At 37.7% G+C, this 23,049-nt stretch overlaps 1 protein-coding gene across 3 annotated transcripts; it reads left to right on the top strand.

Moving 5' to 3' along the window:
* Window positions 1-1,133: 1,133 nt before the first annotated feature.
* LOC120279355 (BRAP2 RING ZnF UBP domain-containing protein 1-like) lies at window positions 1,134-15,802 on the top strand. Of its 3 annotated transcripts, none has more exons than XR_005541883.1 (13): window positions 1,134-2,587; window positions 3,247-3,480; window positions 3,555-3,667; window positions 3,762-3,870; window positions 3,958-4,072; window positions 10,076-10,167; window positions 12,674-12,780; window positions 13,657-13,897; window positions 14,009-14,062; window positions 14,280-14,428; window positions 14,562-14,626; window positions 15,372-15,426; window positions 15,527-15,608. XR_005541883.1 is itself a non-coding variant. In XM_039286281.1 (13 exons), exons 2-13 carry the CDS (start codon window positions 3,262-3,264, stop codon window positions 15,683-15,685), a joined length of 1,473 nt encoding a protein of 490 aa, XP_039142215.1. In that variant the 5' UTR covers window positions 1,135-2,587; window positions 3,247-3,261; the 3' UTR covers window positions 15,686-15,802. The 3 variants fall into 3 exon arrangements, 2 of the variants coding, with proteins under 2 accessions (XP_039142215.1, XP_039142216.1); XM_039286281.1 differs by having other exon boundaries at window positions 1,135-2,587; window positions 14,280-14,423; window positions 15,527-15,802; XM_039286282.1 differs by having other exon boundaries at window positions 1,135-2,587; window positions 3,238-3,480; window positions 14,280-14,423; window positions 15,527-15,802.
* The last annotated feature ends 7,247 nt before the right edge of the window (window positions 15,803-23,049 follow it).

Here is a 23,049-nt window from a genome sequence, read left to right as displayed (position 1 = left end):
CTAGAAAGAGTGAACAGCAACAAAGCTAAAAACAAACTGAAAGCTAGAACAAGGATCTAAGCAAAACTAAAAAAACAAATACAAGAGAATCTAAACAAACAAAATATGACTAGAGACAATTAGAAGATAAGTCCCATCATCGGAAACAGCTTCATAATCCATCTTGGTAGCTCGTGGCCTTGATGAAATAAAGTCAAGTCATGCAAGTTACAGCCATGGACTGCTAATCGGGAAGAAGCTTTGGCCTAGCTTTTTGGAATGGTATGCAGCTTAATATCTCCTAGATTCCTCAACATGTCTCCTATATTCTCCATCAAAGTGGTGGTTCTCCAGTACTGAAGATGCACCCCTTGCTTAATCATTTTTGCTAATTCCTCATGGGTGATGAACGGGTAAATTTTTTGGTAAGTCACTAAACTTTGGCTCATTTTCACTTTGATCACTGAACTTCAATTTGTATCAATTTGATCACTCAACTTTAATTTGATTTCAACCGGTAATAAATCAAGGATTTCAATCCCCAATTGATTACATGGCTGTCTAAAAATCTAAGTCAGTCCCATTGACACATTATTAAGTCTATTAGAGATGTCCACGTCATCGAAAAAGAGCCACATCATTCATTTGGATTTTGGAGGTTGAAATATCTTGATTTACTACCAAGTGAAATGAAATTAAAGTTGAGTGACCAAATTGATACAAATTGAAGTTCGGTGATCAAAGTGAAAATAAGCCAAAGTTTAGTGACTTATTAAAAAATTTACCCGGTGATGAACACTTGCCTGGGCTTCAAATTGTTTTGATGAAGATAGTGAAGAATAATTTTCAATGCCACACCCTCTGCTTCAAATAAATAATCAGCTTTAGAACTTAAGCAGCCTGCAATAGAGATTTTAGCATTATAATCACAAATATAGAAACTAGCACCAGAACAAAAAACCTCTCTGTTCCAAAAAGCTGAGATGACAAAAAATGGACTATCAAGAACAGTAAAGTTATTAAAAAAAAATTCCTCCCTAATTTAGAAGCAGATGTATAGAAATATTCTCTTGTATGAGTAACAGTCTTAGAAGCCAACAACCAACAATCCAGATTTTAATTTCTATAAACCTTGTTGCATCTCGCCTTCATATATACAAAGCAGGGATGTGTTGTAAATAGCTAGTGTGTAGCAGTGTTTGAATTTCAGGTACTATAATTCGTCTGACGGAGGGAAGTTTAGTGTGAAAAATAGATGGTGGAGATATGCTAATAAAAAAAATGCTCTTTAGTTGGAGGCAACTGCAGTAGAAGCATCAACATGGAAGATCAATAGTTCAGATTAGATCATCACTCTCTGTTGTAAGTTCTAGGCAATTGGGACTGAGTGGGAAGCTTAGACGGTTAACTTCTTTAGGCATAGACACGTGGCCTAGTGATTAAGCTTAGTTTGTAATGTAAAAAGGAAAAGTTAGTATAATGAATTGTCTCTCTAGTTTTTGCTCTCTATTTTTTTTTGCTGTAATTTTAGTTCTGATATAGTGAGCTTTGTGTAATGTAATTTTCCACTTGAATCTATGAGGTTTTAGATTTTAGTTTCTTCTACAAAATTGTTCCTCGGATGTACTAGGTTTCTGTCTAGTTTTTAACAGAAGATACCACCGATCTGTGCACCGGCTGAGAATTAACATCAGGGGGGTTTTGCGGCTAGTTCTTGATGAGCGGCAGCCAGGCGCGGTGCAGACGTCTTGGCTAGTGGATAACTAGTTGCCTTGTGGCCTGAACCCTCGCATCGCCTACATGAAAGGAGATGGCGGCATTCCGCTGTCCTATGAGTCGACGACCGGAGACATTTCCCACAAACTTACTTGTTGGATGGAGAAGTACGTTGTCGTTTGGTTCCTGCAAGGCTAGCCGTTGGAATATGATGTAAAGCCGATGCCTCCTCCGCAGCTGCTGGTGATTTCCGGTGCTTTCGATGCACCTCCACCCAGTCTGAATTTACTCATGTGTTGGAGTCAATGCATCCGATCTCGGAGGTAGAGCAGAGACTTCCGGAGAAGAATCGGAACTCACTACTTGTGCAAAGGAACGATCTCGTCGACCAAAAGCTCCTCCGATGAAGTTGGTTTCTACTGATCGCGCCACCACATTCGCCAAAAGGCCTATCCGAATTAGACGAGATTCCTCTAGAGGAACTAGAGATGTATGAGCCTTTCAGAGTACCCCCGCTTAAGCCGTTTTTTCCGCCACCATGATGACCGCCGCGCCTCCTGCCGTGAGCGCCGCCCAGGAGATCCCTGTGGAGGTTCTCCATCTTTTCTGTCTCAATGCATGAATAATCGCATTGCATGATTACATGTAATATTTCGGTTTTCAATATTATATAAAAAATAAATATTTATATCGACTGACATATTAAATAAAAACAGAAAATTTCTAGAGTCTCTCCCTCTCCTCTCTATTCTATTTTCTCTATTTTCTCTCTTGCGTTGAGGCGGCTCTTCTACATCAGATCGGCGGCTTCTCCCTCTCTTCTCCGCTTGACAATCGAGCAACCGCTAAATTTAAGCCTGATTTCCATTTTGAAGGAGTCCCCATTCTCAAGGTCTTTTCCTCGATCTCTTATCTCGCTATTTTTTGGGATGTGGCTTATAGATTTTGCCTCAGATCAGGTTCATTTTGCTATGTTTTTTCATCTAATTCTTTTGATACAAGTCTTATGTTATTTGATCGGTGAGCTGATGGAATTATATGCTAGTTGAAGCTTAGATCGTTGAGGATCGGATTTAGGGTTTTGCTTGGTTTGTTTTTGTTCCCTTGTACTTTTGTTTTGAATTTTGTTTTATCATTTTGAAAAAAGAATTTATCATTATCCTTTCATTTTTTTTTTATCATTATTCATATTTTGGTTGAGCTTCAGATTTTTCAGATTTCATATATATATATAACTTTTTTTATCATTATCTTTTTTTATTTAATTTTTCATCCTTTTTTTAATTTTTGAAATATTCTTCCGGATCATTATCCCTAATTCTCTCTCTTTTCATAAAACAATCTTGAATTTCATTTTTTTTTGGTTGTTATTTTTAAGGAGTTCAGTTTATCCCGGAAAAGAAAAACTTATATAAACAAAAATGATAATATAAGTAACTGTGCTAATTATTTTAACCTGATCATGATTTTTAATACCTTAATCTCTTGTTGAATTATTCTTTAGTGTGTCTCCTCTACCAAGTGACTTGAGAATTCTTTAAGAGTGAGCAGGTACATCGAGCAAGCATGTTTAGACTCCGGGTCCACTCTATCGACCAGCTCCATCGGCCGGAGAATGCCGGCGGCGCCACTACCAGCAATCAAGCACCGCCACCATCCCCCCAGAACCCCAATCCTAGAATCCAAGTCCGGCGTGGCGTCATCCATCTCTACCATCCCACCCGCTCCCCCTCCGCTTCCTCCTCCTCCTCCCTCTGTCATCCACCCCTCGAGTCGCTCCTTCCTGTATCTCCGTCTCCCATCTGTCCTCTTCTCCATTCTGCTCTTCTTTCAATTTCTCATCCTCAATCTCTTCTCAGAGTCAGCGCATCACGCTCCTCTTCGCCCTTGCCGTCCCTTCACGCGTCTCCATCAATGACTTCCTCCGATTCTGCCACCCTTACAGCCCCGCCTGCGAAATTCTTATAATCAGGTATGATTTATAGATTCAAAGATCTCTCTCTTTCTGTCTCCTTTTTTTTTCTTTTTATTTTTGGTTTTTGATTGGTGGATGATGGGTTTTACAGGAATGATGCGGTGGAGGACCTGTACAGTGTGGTGGTCAGGTTTGATGAGCAGGAGAGCGCGGATAGGTTCTATTGTGATCTTAATGGTTGGCGTCTCTCGGATACAGAGGTTAAATGTAGATGTGAATTCTTAGAATGATTGTGTTGCTTTCTCTTTTTTCTTGCTTTTGTATGGCTGATTTGATGGTCAATTCAGCCAGAGGTCTGCCACATCTTGTTTCTAGACTTCGTGGAGTTCACAGAGTACACTGAGATTGCGAGTATTCCTCCCATTGGGTTCACCGAGTTGCCCACTTGCCCTGCTTGCCTCGGTGAGAGTTTTCCACTTGCCCTGCTTTTTTGGCAATTTAAATTTCTTAATTATATGCTGTAGTTGTTTCATTTCGGAAGTTTGATGGAAACTCATATGCTGGTCTTGCCTTTGGTTAATGAAATTAAGGTTTGTGTTATACAATTGTTCTTATATGTATACCACACTTCCTCTTGTTTTGCTTGATTTATAATTTTCTTTACCTTGAAGTAGGAATGCTTTCTGTTTGTATACAAGTTCATTGATTCTATGTCTTGAAATAATAACATTTTAATTTTTCCATGTCACACTTTGAAAATATGTAGACATGGATTAGACATTTTAAATTGTTGAAGGTTGAGCTTTATCACTTTCACCAACAGATGTTTTAGTGTTTGCCTCAACATTGGCGGGGAGATTTATTTTTGTTAAATGCCTATGTAAGTCTATGATTGTTAGAAGTTTTATTTTTTGAGTAATGGAAGCAGTGCGGATTTGTTTCTTGGCCTAGGAGAAGTATTGGATTCTTCAAACTCTTAATAAAAAGGTTTAATCTCTACCATGTTGTATTTGGTGTCATTTTGATCTATCTAGATGTTGAACTCATTTGAGCTGTGAGAAGATAGTTTCACATGATTTTGTAACATTAGGATTTTTAGTCATTACTTTCATTGACATTTCAAAATGCGAAAGTAGGTTCTATTAACACCTTGTCTAAACCATGTTTATTATAAATCTGGTCTCTTATACCTGGAGCAGTGTATGAAGGCCACTAGTGAAGAGCCAAATATTGACACTTGTATTTTATATAACAAAAATCTTATGAAAATTTGATTTCTTGATGTCTTTAGAAATAATTGTTAAAAGATTTTTTGTAAATTTTTTTACCATTTTAGATATGTTTTAGTCTAGTTGTATAATTGTATTCTAACTTTGCAGAACATAAAAGGGTTAAAAGGAAATAATCTACTTTTTTCTTTTGTGTCTCCTTGTCAGTTGCCGCTTTGGAATTTGAAATTTTTTCGTAAGATATGGTTTAATCCATAAAAGTTAAATTTGAAAACCTCGTCCAAAATACATGAATCTTATTAATGTGAATCCAGTAGTTTTTATATTCAATGTTTTTGTGGTTATTTAGGTTGATGCTATGATGAATTCATACACCAGTTAAATATAATTTGTGATAATTATGATTTGAGGAAGCCAATGAACTATATGAATGGAAATTACAAAATTCTGACACCTTTTTGAACAAGAACTTGCAAATATATATATATTTATAGACATGGAACCATCAATTAATCCTTAGTATCAAGGTAAACTAGATAAAGAAATAGGCTATAGGGCTTGCCTAGGTGATTATAAAACAAGAAATAAGGAGAAAATCCAAATTTGATTTCTAATAATCCTGAGTGTTAAAGAATGATTCTTGACTGTCACGCATATTCTCTGGCAAACTGGAGAACAAATGGCAGCCATTACCAGCTTGCACATTAATTCATAATTCATTGAAGCTTGGCTTTGGAAGACCTTTTGTTTATAAATCTGCTAGTTGATTTTGAGATGGCATATACTCCATAACAACTTGTTCCTTGAACTGGATTGGTAGCTATACTCAATTCTGCCATATTGTTGTTGCAGTGCAGCTTCATAGGCATTATGCCTATCATCTTTTGGTCTTCCATTACTCATGTCAACAATATCAACTCATATATCCCTTGAGCAAGAGCTCTCAATTCTGCTTGAACACTGCTTTTTCCAACCACTGTTTGCTTTTTACTTTTTTATGTGGCCAAATATCTCTATTGTTTTATATAGTAACGTGAAGTGTATCTTCTATCATCTATTTGGCCTGCCCAGTCAACATCTGTAATGTTTCAATTTTTCTATACCCTTTCTTCTCGAACAATGGTTCTCTGCTTGGTTTAGTCTTCAGGTATCTTAAAATTATGTAGATTGCTTTAAAAGATGTTATTTACTATGTGAGTGTGTAAATTGACTCACTCTGAGTACTGAGAAAGCTAAATGTGGCCTTGCATAAGGAAAATAAGCAGCCTTCCAACTACGTGCTGATATCTCCCCTTGTCTATCGGGCACCCATTATCAGTAATTATGTATTTAGCATTTAACTATAAAGGATTGCTCATATGCTTACAATCTAACAAACTTATCTCCCTTAAGCAAGTTAAATGCGAAATAAAATTTCCCTTTTTGCTTATTGCAACCTCCATTTCCAAAAATAATGGAGATAGCGTAGATCTTTGATCTTAGACAGCTGTTTCAAGGTTTCTTTCAATATTCTTATTGCTTCTTGGCTGTCACCTGTGATAAGATATTATCAACATAAATTAACAAAACAATTTTCTTCCCGCTTGGTAGATACTTAACAAAGTATGATCATATTTACCTTAAGTGTAAGTTGTGTAGCCATACATTTCTATGGTTTTTGTAGATTTGTCAAAGCAGGTTCTAGATGACTGTTTTAGTCCATATAGAAATTTCTTGTCTTTTCTCATAAGAATCTCTAAGCCCTGGGCAAGTCCATATACACCTCTTTGTCAACCATTGACGAATGTATTTTTAACATCCATTTGGTGAAGTGGCTAGTTCATGTTGGTGGCTAATGACAACAGAAGCTCTAATAGTGTTTAGCTCTAGAGCAAGCGTAAAAGTTTTTCTTCCTAGAGTCTGAGTAAAACTTTTTTTTTTGGGCGCTAAAAAATAAGCTTTGTATCGATCAACTGAGCCTTCATACTTGTATTGTGTTTTAAACATCTATTCACAAACCATAGTTTTCTTCTCCTGTGGTAATGCAACTGCATCCCAAGTTCTTTTCTTTTTTAAAGCTTGTATTTCTTCCATGACTACATTTCTCCATTCCAGCTTCTGAAGAGCTTCTTGTATGATTTGGGTGTTTGGACTTCATCTGCATGCTGCAATGATGTTTTGTAGGCTAAAGATAACTTGTCACACAACACACAGTTAGATATTAGGTGCTAAGTGCAGCTTCTGACCCTTTGTCTGATGGCTATAGGAACATCAATATCACTTTTTCCATCACCTTTTTGAACACAGTCATCATCAATGACAATGTTCTGTTAAATATTAGTTAAATATTACATGCTCGTGGTCATATAATTAAAGGTATCAATGTGTGGTGTCTTGTCTTTCCTTTTCCTTCTTCTTCCTCTATGAATAGACTTCAATGTTTTGTTGTGGTCTTACCTCATCTTCTGTATCTTGAGATGATGAAATGGTTAAAGACCATTTTTCATCAGAAGCATCGAGTATTAGAGGCTGTTTGGAAGTGAGAAAGAAGTATCACAACTTTATTCTTTATTTGTAATTTCCCTTTGAAGAGCATAGTTGAAGTGATATCATTGAGACTACAAAAACAAGACATTATGCTACATAAAAATTTGTCTTGTTTGAGGGGAATGATGTTTATAGCTCTTTTGACTTGGAGAATACTCTAGGAAAATGCATTTGACAGCTACGAGTTCAAGCTCATCCTGAGTTGGTGCTGAATTACATAAAACACATGCAACACAACATCTTAAGTTATATGGTCTAAAATAAATATATTTATTAGGTAAAAGCTAGAAGATATTGCAATGAAGTTTTGTGTTGTATGACCTTTAGTGGAAGTCTGTTAATTAAATAGGTTGCCGTTAAGACTGCCTCATACCTAAAATGCTTCAGGACATTTGATTGAAACATGACAGACAGCCACTTCCAAAAATTGATGGTTCTTGCCTTCAATAACTCCATTTTGTTGTAGAATGTAAGCGTAAGAATTTTGGTGGAAACTAGCATTATTATGAAGATAGGAACTAAGAATGGTGTTAATGTACTCTCGGCCATTGTTAGTACAAATTAAGTGAATAGATGATTTGAAATGGATTGTGGACAAGATGATAGAATCGTTTAAAGAAAGATACATCTTCCGATTTCTCTTTTAGAAGATAAACCTAACAAAGGCATATGTGATCTGCAATAAAAGTGAGAATCCATTTTGAGCTAGATACATTTGCCCCTTGAGGTGGACCCCAGACATCACTACCAATGAAAGGAGTGTTAACAACACATAATTTTTGCTTCTGTAATGACTTCTTGTCTGTTTACCAAGAATGCAAGATTTACATAAAAGAGAATGGAAATCTTTATTAAGAGAAGGAAACAAAGTTTGATGATAAACAAATAGAGGATGGCCAAGTTGTTTATGCCATTGCAAAATATCTCAAGTATTTGCGGTGAAATTGCTTGCAGGAGCCACAGTAGGTCTTGTATCAGCCAAATAATACAGGCCATCACACATCTTAGCACGATCCATTCATCTTCCTTGTGTGCAAATCAGGAATTTAGCACTACAATTCAAATCCATGATCAGCTTTTTAATAGAAATTAAATTGCAAGATAATTTTGGGGCATGGAGCATTATCATATTTGACAGTTTCATGTAATCTTTTCAACTACCACAGAGAGAACCATCAGCTATTTGTAATGTACCAGAACATGGAGCATCATATGAAGAGAACAATTCTTTATTCCCTGTCATATGAACTGATGCCTTAGAATCAGCTATCCACATAATACATGGATCAATCTGAGTGGTAAAAGCAGAAGGATTGATACCTTTTTAAGAAAATGAACAACTTGCCATGGGGTTCTGTGAAGCACAATTCTTGCTTGTGATTGGGATAAAAATTTCTTAATTTGGTCGAGTTGTTCCCAATCCGGTAAAGATGGAAAAGACTTTTCCTCCACCGTACTTGCTTGAATCAACTTGTTTATTGTGAAGGTTCTAGCATGTATTCCATGTGCGATAAATATTTTGGTAGTAATTGCACTGTGGTTAGTATTTTTTTATCTAGGCACCTCCTGATAAGAATTGTTAAATTTATTATCAGTCATTGCTGCTGGTGGTCGTCCCATACCCATTGTTTCTCCAATATTCAGGCTGAGCACATCATTTCACCTAGATTCTGCCTTGTGCACTTTAGAGGATGTATCAAGTAAAGATGACAATGATAAGAGGAATTAATATGCCCTTAACCTCACCAAGATCTTTGTTTATGCCTCATAAGGAATCAAACACGCAATCTTTTTCAAGCAGATCCACCATTTAATTGCTAATGAGTTATCTGTAATATTGGATTATTCACAACATTGCCTGTCATGATTAAGGATGTGGCAGGGAGAAGGAGAAGAGACCTCTGTTGTATAAGCTGCTGAGCGTGGTGGAAGTTAATGAATGAAACTCAGTCTTGACCATTGTCTAAGAAAACACATTCTTCACCATTGTTGTCTTAGATCTGAACTCTCTGATGCTATTGGGACCTCTGTTGTATCAAGGGAAGTCACAATTGTATAAGCTGCTGACCTCTGTTGTATCAATGGAAGTCACAATAAGGATATGAACAAAACAAGAAATAACAGGAAAAATCTAATTTTGATTCCTAATAATCCTTGATAGTTCAAGAAGGATCGGATCTTTCTATCAGGCACAAACTATTTTGAAGAATCATTATATTCGTAGTGTCTTTAAGATCTACGTTTTATTATTTTAGTGATGACCAATTCTTTCAATTAATTTAGTTTTTCTTTAAATAACTATAAACAGTATCAAACACATTTTATACTTGTGCCTATATTGCCAATAATCTAATTGCAGTTTAATTTTTATTAGAGATTGCCTAGCCAGAATATGGTCCATTTGTTCATGTATTCAACTACTTGAGCTTCCTCCTAAGACTTATGTTCTGAAATTCTCTTCAGTAACTCTTTTCTGCTTAGTGAAGATTAAATTTTCCTAATATTCCTATTTAAGTCTTATGCCTCGTTAAATTTATTGTTTAGTATGTTTATGCCTTGGCAGTTGTACCTTATCCTTTTGACTTATTTGAGAATTGGTACTTTATAAAGTATGAATATCCCTTGGCTTGCATGTCAATATATGTTTGCTTGCTTGCATCTCTTACTGGGAGTATGCCTGTTTAATTCTTTTTTACTTTTTGATGTTCAGAAAAATTGGATCAAGATATAAGTGGGATTGTTGCAACTACTTTTGACCAATTCTTTCCAAGCACTTCAAAGTGGTTTAATTCCTGTTGTCCTGTGAGTAGATTTCTTCCAAATCAAAACAATTTTACAAGTTCATTGCTTTGTGTCTTTGATCACCAAATTATGATCACTGAGCGCATTTCTATTATTTCTGCTGCTGCTTGGCTACTTACATTATTTTATTTTGTATGAATCACTGAATTAAGACTCAAGGTAGTCATTCTTCAGCATCAGTATGTTTAGTATCTAACTCCATTAAGTAGAATAGTAACTAAGCACAAACCAGTAATCATACACCTGCTCCCATTGAGAAAGTCTAATATTTTGAGTGAAAATGTTGAAGTAGAAGATGAAGCAACCAGTGGATTATCTAATTTAAACAAGAACCTTGCAAAAATAAAATACTGTTGTGCAAACAAAGTTTAAATGAAAACTTGTGTATGATTAACTGATCTGTTCTTTGCACAAGGCCTTGTTCAACTTGTACGGTTGTACCCTGTACATATTATCCTTCTAAGGCTTAGGGTAGTGTTATTTATAATTTTCTTAGAACAAGATAACAGAGTTTTCTTTCAAAATCCATAGCAGTTAATAAGCACATGCTGTGTAGTGGTGGAATTTTGTAAAAGCGGCATGCTTGAAGGATTAAATAGTTCTATTGTTGTGACTTAATTACTGAAGAATATCAAAAGTAAATTTTGTTATAATGTTATTATAATAATCACTGGCAAGGGCTTTCATTATGTGCATTTTTGATAGGTTTTATATTATTAACGAATTCCACGTTTTCATGATTAAGACATCCTCAAAAAAATTCCCTGAAGTGTTGACTACTTTAATCATCTCCATAAGACTTTATGGAGCTACATTATTGCAGTAATTTTTTATGTTTGGGTTAAACTCACATCTAGGCACGGATCTCAAATCTTTCATTTTTTCCCCAAATCTCAGAAGTTGGAATTGCATTCCTAAATTATCAGTAAGCATATTTAAAAATTTAGGAATGCACACAAGGTTATGCGTTCTTCCATGTTTTGCTAGAGGAAACCTTATATTTCCATGTAAAATTATCACACAAGGTTTCCTCTAGCAAAACATGGAAGAACGCATAAGTTCTCTTTCGATGGTCTAATATTTGTGGTATTTGATCTAGGACAGGGGTATTTGTACTTGCATTTTTTTTAAGATATATCTTTATTTTTATAATTGTATATATTATAATGATATCAGTTACTGTATTCTCTCCACAAGAACAAAATTGCATGAAAGAATGATTTGGAAATTTACGGCCTGATTTTTCATCAATCCATGTATGGCTTCTTGATGTTCATGTCCATTTGTATGGCATTGAAAATAAATGCAAGTTAGGAATACATGTTCACAGCCACACTCAAAATTTTCATTTATATAAAAATCTTTTCTTATATTATTTATTTATTTAATAGATGCAAAAAGATATTACGTCAACAACAAAGGAGAAACATGATGCTAATATGTCCGCTTAAAGAAATACAGCTGAAAGCAAAAACATTATAATTTGTCCTTATTTGTGTGATGTGTGTATTGATGAAACTCTCTTGCCTGAGTTCTAGCAATTAGTTAACAATTTAGCTTGGTGATTAATGAATAAGTTTTATGGTACTTGAGATAGGTTTGAGATAATATATCTGATACATTTTAAAGGGATTTATGATTTTACTATCTCAGGTTGATTCATTTGTTCCAACAAGTCATACTGTTTTTAGCTTGTGGTGTATGTGATATGTTGATTGCAGAGTAAGCTTGATGGTACCTGAAACAGTATTCAATAAAAAAAACAAGATACTTGCAACAGAAAAGAATATTATTCAATTTTTTGTCAAAAGCAGTATTAGTTGACTATGTTTTATTACTTGTATCTTCAACAGTGCAAAGATGGGTAAAAGTAAAAAATTAGGCTCAAGAAAAGGCTATATTAATGTCTGTTGTTCATCTGGTTCTGATTTATTCTTGAGGTTGAACCTGACAGTGAACCAAACTTCTGTTTGTTTCGCAGATCGCAGTTTGATCCGAACCAATAAAAAATAATAAATAAAACATAGCCAAAATGACTCATATTAGAAGTGCTGCGTTGATTCAGTATATCCAATTAATTTGGCCAAATGCACACCCGTACTTAGAGATGCTAATTAAGCATTTCATTTTTTGAAGAAAGTGTAGGTTTTTCTTCCAGATCGATGAATTTCATAAGCATGTTTCAGTAAGTCTGGGTCGTGGTTTAGAATTTTTGATGAATATAGACATGATATTTGTTTATTTATACTGGGCATATTTCCATTTTGTTTTGTATATGATTTTGATTTGACATAATGTTTTGTAGATTATGATTGTTTCCATCTCACAAGCCAAAAGTATGGTTTCACGAAAGATTTACAGATGATACTTATTTTTTCGTTACTGTGAAATGGTTCCATAAGAAAATGAAGTCATATAGGAATTGTTTGTATGCAACATGTAATCTTGTCAAATTTTATATTATTTGATTCTGATATAATTTAATTCCTTTTTTTTTTTTTTGAAGGTTTGTCAATTCCTTCAGGAGCATACCCTAAAGGCTACATGCTCAACTTGTCACACATCTGAACACCTTTGGATCTGTCTGATATGCGGCTTCGTTGGATGTGGAAGGTAGTATGAGTAATATTCATGGTACTGTAGCTAAGTTACTACTTTATAGTACATGTAGCTTTTCTATATTCCTGTTATTGGCCATATGTTTAGATGGAACTAACACAGACCCATAACGAAAGGACTCTTATTTTTCTTCCTTGCCCATCTTGCTGAAAGATTGTTTATAAGTGTTACAGATTCTTAGGCATTACTTTAGGTGCTTAATTATGGTAATTAATTGGACTGTTTGATTATAGGATTTCAAATTGAGTAGGCTTAATTATAGGAATTCAAAAACTTTCCTAGTATAGACATATGTTATTCTGTATATATGTATCTACCACTCTTCATGAAAATGTATGGAAAACTCAGTCATTTCCACAAATTAACAATGGGAAAGGGATTGTCTTATATTTTAGGAGGCATATGCAGATAGATAAAAAGGAAGGATAGATGAACAAGCATTCTCTTTCTCTCTATCAGTAATATTCTCATGTTTCTGCATTCTTTGAAATAGTCATTAACTAGCTTTAGATTGCAACAATGTAATGATCATAGAGATAGGTGCTTCTTCACGAGAATAAATTTATGAGCATGTTGGGTAAAGGCATGCTCTCAGTAGTTGTAAATGACTAAATGGTTGAGTTGTACTAGACATTTGATTGATGGATTCAACAAAATGAAATATGAAGTCATTGTGCAAGAGCATTAGAGTGTGACTGGAAGCACCTAAACCTTGGTTGTAGTTGAGTGTTTGTTTGTGTTAACTCCCACAGATGTACGCATGCATCCTACCATCTACTAGGAAACCTTTTGCGGAATGTAAATAATGCTCTTTTTCTATTGCTAGACCCTTCTGTTCAGATTTACATCTCCAAAATTTGGCTTGTGTAGGTACAAAGAAGGTCATGCTAGAGACCACTGGGGGGATACTCACCATTGCTATGCCCTTGATCCACATGCACAGCAAATTTGGGATTATGTTGGTGATACCTATGTTCACCGTCTTAATCAGTCCAGAAGTGATGATAAATTTCAGTCCCGCTGCAGGTTCACTATTGACAACTGTGCAAGTTGTGAATGCAGTGATGATTCCTGCTTCAGTAGAGTTCTATATGTCAGCCAAGTTGAAGCAGTAAAAAATAACTTCTTCTTCCTAATTTAAACAAATATGTATAGAGATTTCATCTTTGATTTTGTCAATTGATTTCTGGTATTATATTGACTTTGTGAAAATTGGCAACAGTTAAAGGATGAATACAACCGTCTGCTTGCAAATACACTTGATGAGCAGAAACAGGTATCTCATTGTTTATTAAAATATTTGTTCCTAAATTATTTGTGGGAAAACAGTATACCTGCAGAATCATTGTAAATCATGTATATACCCATAAAAGCTAAATTTGCATGTATGCCCTACAAATCAGCATTATTTGCATATATAACTCTATCTCTCCCGCCCATAGATCTCTTCTATATCTTTCTCTTTACACCATTTCTGCCTGAAATTTTAACAGCATTATGAGGCTCTACTTTCAAAGATTGAAGAAGACAAGGAGAAAAATATTTCTGAAGCATTGGAAACTGCTTTGAGTTTGAGGCTGCAGGACATTCAACTTAAACTTGAAAATAGCATCAAGGAGAGGAAAATTGCTGCAGATGTAAGGTTATTCCTTCCATGTGTTTCAGGACTCGATTTGTTATTCTTTCTTGCAGAAGCATGTGTAGTGCAGTTTTTAGTTATATTCACTGATATCATTATCAGATCCTGTATGATAACTTTTTCTTTATGAGTTTAGACTAATGAGGAGCTTATGAAGAATCAGAGTGTTTTGCGTGAAAAGATGAAGGAAATTGAGGAGAGGTATGGTTCACATAGAGCACTTGTATAATTTCCTCATGAGTGTATGTATCAATGTCTCATCCAGGTGAAAATGCTGGCTTCTTATGGTTGTAGGAATTAGTCTCTTTTGTATTGCAATGTCTTCATAAAATGCAAGCTTAATTATCATAGCCACAGATATGGATAATCATCATGACTAGTAGCACCAATAGATGATTAGTAGGTACAACTTCATCTTTAGAAGGATAGAATTGATTGTGCTGATCTTGGGCTTCAAATGAAATGTCCAACATCTTTAATGTATATTCAGTTCTTTTGGCATGCAGAATCTTAATAAAGCGGGCATGCTCTGGATTAAGTTATAGCAGGGTTGTATTACTGTTTGCATGATGCATGCTGCCAAGTTTTATTTAGGACAACAGATTTTCTCAAATTATTTCATGTCAATAATATTTCACTGATACTGTGGTTTGATCGAGGGAATGGGGAAAACAAAATAGAGTGGAAAAGATGGGAAGGAAATGACTAGTAAATCTTTGTTATGTCCATATTTCCTTGATCCAAACAGTCTGTAAGCTAACATATGCTTAATTGTGCAGTTCAAAATTACTAAATGTGATACATACACATGATTGTTCAACTTAGAAATTAGTCTATATAGTTTCATTTTAGTGGAAAATTTTCTCTTGATGTGAATGTTCCAGTGTTATACTGCAATCACTTGTATTACTAGACACTATCGCAATTTGATGTGCTAATCTTGCAGGCAGAAAGCTGCAGCAAAATTGAAGGATGAGAAGATTCATGAACTGGAAGAAGAGGCAAGTGCAACCATCTCCCTGTTCAATTATGATATGAAAATATCAACAGATAGTTGCACAACTACATCAATTTGCTGCTAATTATCTGTTTGATTTACAGATTAGAGATTTCACAGTTTTCATAGAAGCCCAAAAGGTTCTAGATAATGTTGGAGGCTCCAATGATATCAAAGGGGGAACAGTGCTGCCTGTTACGGCCCCTCAACCTTCTGCTGGCCGATCAAGAAGACCTACTAAGCTGAACCGAAAGCGAACTTAGGCTTACGGACCAGGATGCATTCTTTCAGAGTTGCATTTTGTGTTTTTTTTTTTTGGGAAAGAGGAGCGGGGCGAGCTCACTAAAGACCCGGGGACGCGCATGCCTCGTGGAATAAATGGGGATGGGGCCGCGCTCACGTGGGCGCTGGAACCACACAACTACTATTCACAACTCCCAGAAATGTGCTCACGAGAATCGAACTCTCACCACTCGGTGAGAGCTCTATCGGTGACCCGTGTACCAATAGACTCAAAGGTCGTTGGTGTTGCATTTTGCATTTTGTGTTTGGTGGTTGTAAATAATACCAAGGTAGCACCGATGCAGCTAGAATATAACCCTTGGATAACATTTGTATCAACTCTATTCACCAGACAAGGGGATAGGAGCATTTCACTACCTATTACTAGCTCCTGTTTCAAATGTGATTTTCTTTGTAATTTATGCTGTTCTTTCAGTAGCATTTGTGTTCTAAGACGACAAACCAATTACATTAGTGATAACCGTCTCAGGTGATTCATGTTATCTCACCAACTTTGGTGCACACCAAAGAATAGTTTCGGTTAGTGTACATATTTGTATAACAATTTATGGATTAAAAAATGATCTTTAATTTTAAAATAATATTTATTTTTTTATTAATTTAATATTTACCTAAATGAATTTGGGAGTGTTTGATTTTAAACTGGTTTTAATAACTATATTCCAAATAATACACAAACTATTGATATATTTTATCTGATAAAATAATAATATTTTTTAATAATTATATAGTATAAAAATATTTTTTAAAATACAAAAATATATTAAACATATTAAATGAAAAACCTCATTGGCAATAATATACCATAGCAGTCCAAAGTTCATGTTTTCTTTATTAATGTAAGACATGCTCAAAGTTTAAAAATACAAAATAATGATGATTATAATCCAAATGACTAACTTAAAAACTGGCATAAAATTGTAATTAGCAAATTAATTATACAAGCAACTACCATTGCTTAACAACTCTCATTTTATAGAAAAAAGAAAACCATATACTTAAAATTAATAAAAGCAATTGGTAACAATATTATACAATGAGACAAATTCTGAAATAGCACAACCTCCACAAACTTTAACCAATATGAAGCTAAATAATAGAAAATATAGAGACAAAATAACCTGATGCCATTGTCTGGTTTCCCAATAATTCAGGAACTACCTGTCTTTCCTTGGCTTGGTGTTCATAAACAACTCAAAAGAGTTCACAACCTCTTGATGCAATCCAATCCATCTATAGATATATCAGAAGTATCATCACCTTATGATCTTAAACGGTATACCAGCAGAAAAACAGCTTGACGATCTCATCAACGTAACAAAGATCTCAAGTTAGTAAAATAATTGGTAGTTAGATAACCATAGTCCTTGAAAGAGAGCTGAAGCCCAAAAAAAGAAAAAAAAACAGAAACAGAAAAAAAAAACCTACAGAGAGATGCCCATATTAGTGTTAGAAGATAGAAGATAGGGAAGCATAGATTCTCATTCAATGAATGTAAACAAGTATGACCTTGGGTACATATAGAAGATAATGGTATAAGTATACCCAACAACACTGTATATATACAGACATACATATATACATCTAATATACATCTAACACCCCCCCTCAAACTCAAGGCGGATCATGCGTCCTGAGTTTGGATAACATGAATAGATGCCGATCACGTGTCCGTGCCTTTAGTAAAAAAATCACCCACCGCATCTCCTCAGAGGAAGATAATGAAGGGACACTGTATGGGCACGTACATGATAGCGGGTGAAATGAGCATCCACACCAATGTGTTTGGTCAACTCATGCTTGACCGGATCAACAGCAATCTGAAGGGCTCTCGTACTGTCGCAGTGAATAGGAATAGGAGAAAGAAGTGGTACACAAAAATCCTGTAAAATCGAACGAATCCAAAGTACCTCCTGTACTGTAGAAGCTAGAGCACGAACCTCAGCCTCAAGACTAGACTTAGCAATACCGTTGTTTCTTAGTCTCCCAAACAACAAGTGAAGACCCAAGAAAAAGACAGTAGCCAGTGACAGAGACCCGATCATCAGGAGAGCTGGCCCAAGTAGCATCGTAATAGGCCTCAGAAGTGTGGACTGGTGAGCGTAGAACAAGCCACGTGAGGTAGTGCCACCAAGATATCGCAACACTCAAGAAGATGCCCATAATGAATGAGGTGGGGGCCGCAACGAATCGACCGAGAATATGCACAAAGATAAGAGATGTCGTATGTGGACGGGCTAATATACCAAGCTACCAACAAGATGTCGATAGCGAGAAGGATCGATAAGGGAATCCCGCCGGCGCGGTCGCAGATGTAACTCCATCGCTGTAGCGGTAGTACGGGTATCTCGCCAAACCAGTAGCGAGCAAGTAGATCTAAAGTGTAACGCTGCTGAGATAGTCGATAGCCATCAGGATGAGAGGTGATCTCGATACCCAGAAATTAACGAAGCGGACCAAGATCAGCCATCAAGAAAGTCTCACACGCTTCGCTTCACAAAGATAATATGAAAGCGTAATCATCACCAAGAAGGATCATATCATCCACATACGTAAGAAGGATGGTCCCGCCACGAGGTGAAGAATGAATGAAGACTGCCGGATCATGTATGCTGGGAGCAAACCCAGCAGCCTCAATGACTGTGCTGAACCTCTCAAACTAGGCACGTGGGGCCTGTTTGAGACCATAGAGAGCTCGGCGAAGACGACAAATGCACTCCCGCAGAGCACTCGAAGGCCGTGGGGAGGAGTCATGTAGACCTCCTCCTTTAGGTCCCCATGAAGAAAGGCGTTCTTCACATCAAGCTGATGAATAACCCATCGACGCAACGTACCGCTGACAAAGAACTAATGTACGCACAAAGGTGCATGTGAGCCATCGGGGAAAAGGTCTCCCTCATAGTCCCGCCATACTCCCCGCTGAAAACCGCTGAGCAACAAGACGCGCTTTATAGCGCTCAAGAGACCCATCAGAATGGGTCTTCACCCGGTAGATCCAACGACAAGTGATGGGAATGACATGAACAGGAAGAGGGACTATATCCCATGTGTGAGTCCGAGACAAAGCATCAAGCTCCTCAGCCATGGCAGTTCGCCACTCAGGTGATCGAACCGCTTCCCTGTAGGTACCTGGCTCAAAGACATCTGAGACACTGGTGCTAGTAGAAGCGTAACGAGCAGGTGGATGTAAAGTGGAGCGATCACGTAAAGAGTAAGAATGAGAGGATACCTCATGAGCTGGATCAGTAGCAGGAGAGGTGTCAGAGAGTACCTGCCCAGGTGGAGTCACGGTGGGATCCCGACGATGGTAAAATAGACGAACTGGTGGGTGAGCAGGAGGAAGTGAAGAAGAAGGGGAAGACACGGTAGGAGACTCAGCAGAAGACTCAATAGATAGAGGAGAAGGGGGATCAAGAGAAGAGTGACTAATAAGCTCTGAAGGAGCAAGGAACGGAGGAGAGGAAGGTACAAGGGAAGCATCCTTAGGAGAATTGGTAGGAAAAAGGAAAGATAGAGGAACTGATGGAGAGGGAGACTCAGTAGAAGAAGGAGAAGCATAAAAGGGGGTGGTCTCATCAAACGTGACATCATGAGAAATACGTATACGACGAGTAACTGGATCATAGCAACAATAACCTTTATGCTCAAGGCTATATCTCAGGGAAACACAAGAAACAGACTGGGCAGTGAGTTTGGTTCGCTCCAGAGGTGCAAGCAAAACAAAACAACGACAACCAAAAATACGAAGATGATCATAACGAGGAGGTGTCCCATGAAGACACTCTCAAGGGCTGCGACCATGAAGATGAGATGAAGGTTGAAGGTTAGTGAGATAAACAGCGGTACTAACAACATCAGCTCAGAAATGAGGAGGAAGAAAAGCACCAAGAAGAAGAGCACGAGCCGTCTCTAAAATATGACGATACTTGCGTTCAGCAACCCCATTCTGAGGATGAGCCCCAGGACAAGATAACTGAGGCAAGGTGCCCTCAGAAGATAAAAAGGCACGAAAAGCCTGAGAAGTGTATTCACCACCAGAGTCAAATCGAAAGTTCTTGACCGAGGCAGCAAAATGTGTGTGAATCATAGTTGTAAAAGATCGATAGATTGACAATAACTGACTACGATGATGCATGAAATAAATCCAAGTGTAGTGAGTGTAGTCATCAATAAAAATAACATAATAACGGTTACCTCCTTTGGAAACAAAGGGAGCGGGACCCCAAACATCAGAATGAATAAGCTCAAAAGGAGCAGTGGTCTGAGATACACTCATAGGATAAGGACGCTGTAGCTGTTTACCAAGCTTACAACCAATACAGACAACAGTAGAAGAAGGAGAGACAGCTCCTAAGACACCACGACGAACAAGAGACGACAGACGAGACGGACACAAATGACCAAGACGATGGTGCCACAGATGAGGAGACAAAACTGTAGCATGACATTGATGAATTGGCCTAGCAGAAGATGAGAGGTGAAGGGTATCCAACACATAAACTCCACTATGGCGGCGGCCAGCTCCAATCACCTTCCCACTGTGATCCTGCACACGACACGATGTACGGTCAAAAATAACCTGACAGTCATAATCGGTAAGTTGACTAACAGACATAAGGTTCATGTATAAACGAGGGACATAAGAGACAAAAGGGACAGAGAAGGCATTGGAGGAAAGATGATCAGTTGATGAAATAGGAAGTAGTGTGCCATCAGCAGTGCAAACACGAGTAATATGCAGTGGTAGACGGGAATGATGCAAATAAGTGGGATCAGGAGTCATATGAAGAGAAGCACCAGAATCAAGAAGCCAGAGAGGACATGAACTACCTAGAGCGGAGGAAGGAACCTAAGCCGACCGCGCATGTACAGTAGAGTCTGCTAAGTGGGACTGCTGGAACTATCGGAACATCGCCAATAACTGCTGATCAGCAACAGACATCGAAGCAGGAGATGACGGAGTAGGAGACGGTGGAGTAGGATATGTCTGCACAGAATGTGCCTGGGAAGAGTGAGGCAGTGGAAGTAGAGGTGGAGCTAGTGAAGAAGAACCATAGGAAGTAGTACACGGAAGCCCACGTTGCTTCTTCCGACAATCACGTCGAGATGACCAAGTATGCCACAGTAGTGACAAGTCACAGTCCGTTTCGGTCGTGAGAATGACCGAGATGAGACAGTAGAGGGAGCAGGAGGTCGAGTAGATGAGGAAGTCGAAGAGCCAGAAGGAAGGCGAGAGACATCAAGAGCATTACCTCCCCCTGGAAAGGAAGCTCGGAGGCGGGTCTCCTCAGCACGAACAAGAGTGAAGGCCTCATCCAAAGAATAAGCTGACGGAGCATGAAGTAACTGAGCTCGAGTTGGCTCAAACTCGGGGCGAAGGTGCATAATGAACTCATACATACACCTTGTCTCATCATGGCTACGGCGACGAGAGCAAGACTCAGAACAGGTGAGAATCTGGGCAACATGAACAGCACAATATGGAGGGGTAAGGGCATCAATCTGACGCCATAGGGCACAATACCGAGTGTAGAACTGATCAACTGTGTCCTCGCCCTGCTGGAGACTGGTGAGGGCCTGGTATAGGGTATAAAGTTGCGCCTGACTGGAACCATAGTAGCGATGCTCAAGATATTCCCACATCTCACGAGCAGTGGGAAGATCGGCAATCTGGGTACGAATCTCAAGAATGACAGTCTGACAAATCATCATCTTGGCTGTAGATTCCTCAGCAGCCCACTTGTCAAGTTGTTGCTTAAATGCTGTGAGAAGAACAGAGGCCTCTGAAGAAGCGAGGGTGTCAGGTAAGGAAGGTGCAGTAGGGGCAGTACCGGTGCCATCAACATGGCGAAGAACACGAGCGCCATCGAGAATTCGCTTGATAGTAAGTCGCCAAGGAATGTAATTAGTGCCATCAAGCACCACGTCAGAATGGTGGAGATTGTGGGGACCACTGAGCCCATATTCCAATTTTTTTTTTTTAAAATCAGTATCAATGCTTTTCTTTTACTAAACAAAAGTTCACAAGGTAATAGTAACACCACTCATGTCTTGGTGTTGGCCAGACAGAAATTCACATGTGAGAATGCATTGGATCTTGTGAGAATGAATTGGTGGAGGTGACAGCCGGTGGTGGTGAGGAAAATGACAATGATGGTATGATGATAATGGTGTCTGTGAGGATGAGGGTGTTGATGGCGATGATGGGATGATGATAATGGTGGCTGTGATGAGGATATGTTGATAGTGATGATGGGATGTTGATAATGGTGTGGATGGCTGTGATGAGGATAGGTTGATGGTGATGATGGGATGATGATGATGGTGTGGATGGCTGTGATGAGGATAGGTTGATGGTGTGGATGGCTGTGATACCATGTTAGAAGATAGAAGATAGGGAAGCATAGATTCTCATTCAATGAATGTAAACAAGTATGACCTTGGGTACATATAGAAGATAATGGTATAAGTATACCCAACAACACTGTATATATATACAGACATACATATATACATCTAACATACATCTAACAATTAGAACAAGCATCGAAAAGCCAGAAGGGCAGTTGCATCCTTTTTGCAAACATAGAGAGTTCCTGGTTTTGGCGTACTTGCTTTGAGAGAATGTCCGCCACAGTATTATCTTCTCGGTTTATGAGCTCAAGTCTTGGATTCTGTAGTTAATGAAATAAATTTTTGAGATGACGACCTTCTTCCTCTAGTCGCCAAGCTGCCAGGATTTGGAAGTCCTCCACAAGATTTATAAGACCAATACAGTCAGTGTAAAGCTGGTTAGGCCCCCAATTTTTCTTGATACACTCCTCCAAAGCTAAGATCATGGCTACCACCTCCGCATGGGCTGGAGAGTCCAAAGTAGCTACATTAAATCCTGCTAACAAAAAGTTGTTTTCATTAAAAGTAATAATAAAGCTTAAGCCAGCATGGCTTGAGTCATTGATCCAAGAGGCATCCGAAAAGATGGAAACTGATAGAGTAACGGTCCTTTTTTCTTCCTTTGTGTCTTTAATTGGTCTAACAGTTGCTGTCCTTCCAGTTTGATATCATTCTACCACCCCACGGATTGCCACATGGTTGCATTAATTTTCCAATTGATGCCTCCGTAGTTTGGTTGGTGAATAGAGCACTCACAAAATCAAAGGACTTGATTAACATCCATTAAATTTGATTTCCTTGCAAACTAATCATCCAATTAATGGAGAGGCATAGATACTTTGGCAGCAGAACACACGGCCTGTTCAGAAGAAATAAATGGATGCATCAAAATCTGGTAGCCAAAAACCATCATCACAAGAAATTGATGTAT

This window comes from Dioscorea cayenensis, chromosome 16, assembly GCF_009730915.1.
Source record: "Dioscorea cayenensis subsp. rotundata cultivar TDr96_F1 chromosome 16, TDr96_F1_v2_PseudoChromosome.rev07_lg8_w22 25.fasta, whole genome shotgun sequence".
Taxonomy (NCBI): Eukaryota; Viridiplantae; Streptophyta; class Magnoliopsida; order Dioscoreales; family Dioscoreaceae; genus Dioscorea; species Dioscorea cayenensis.
Note: the sequence above shows the minus strand (reverse complement) of the source record. Positions and strands in the feature narration are given on the sequence as shown.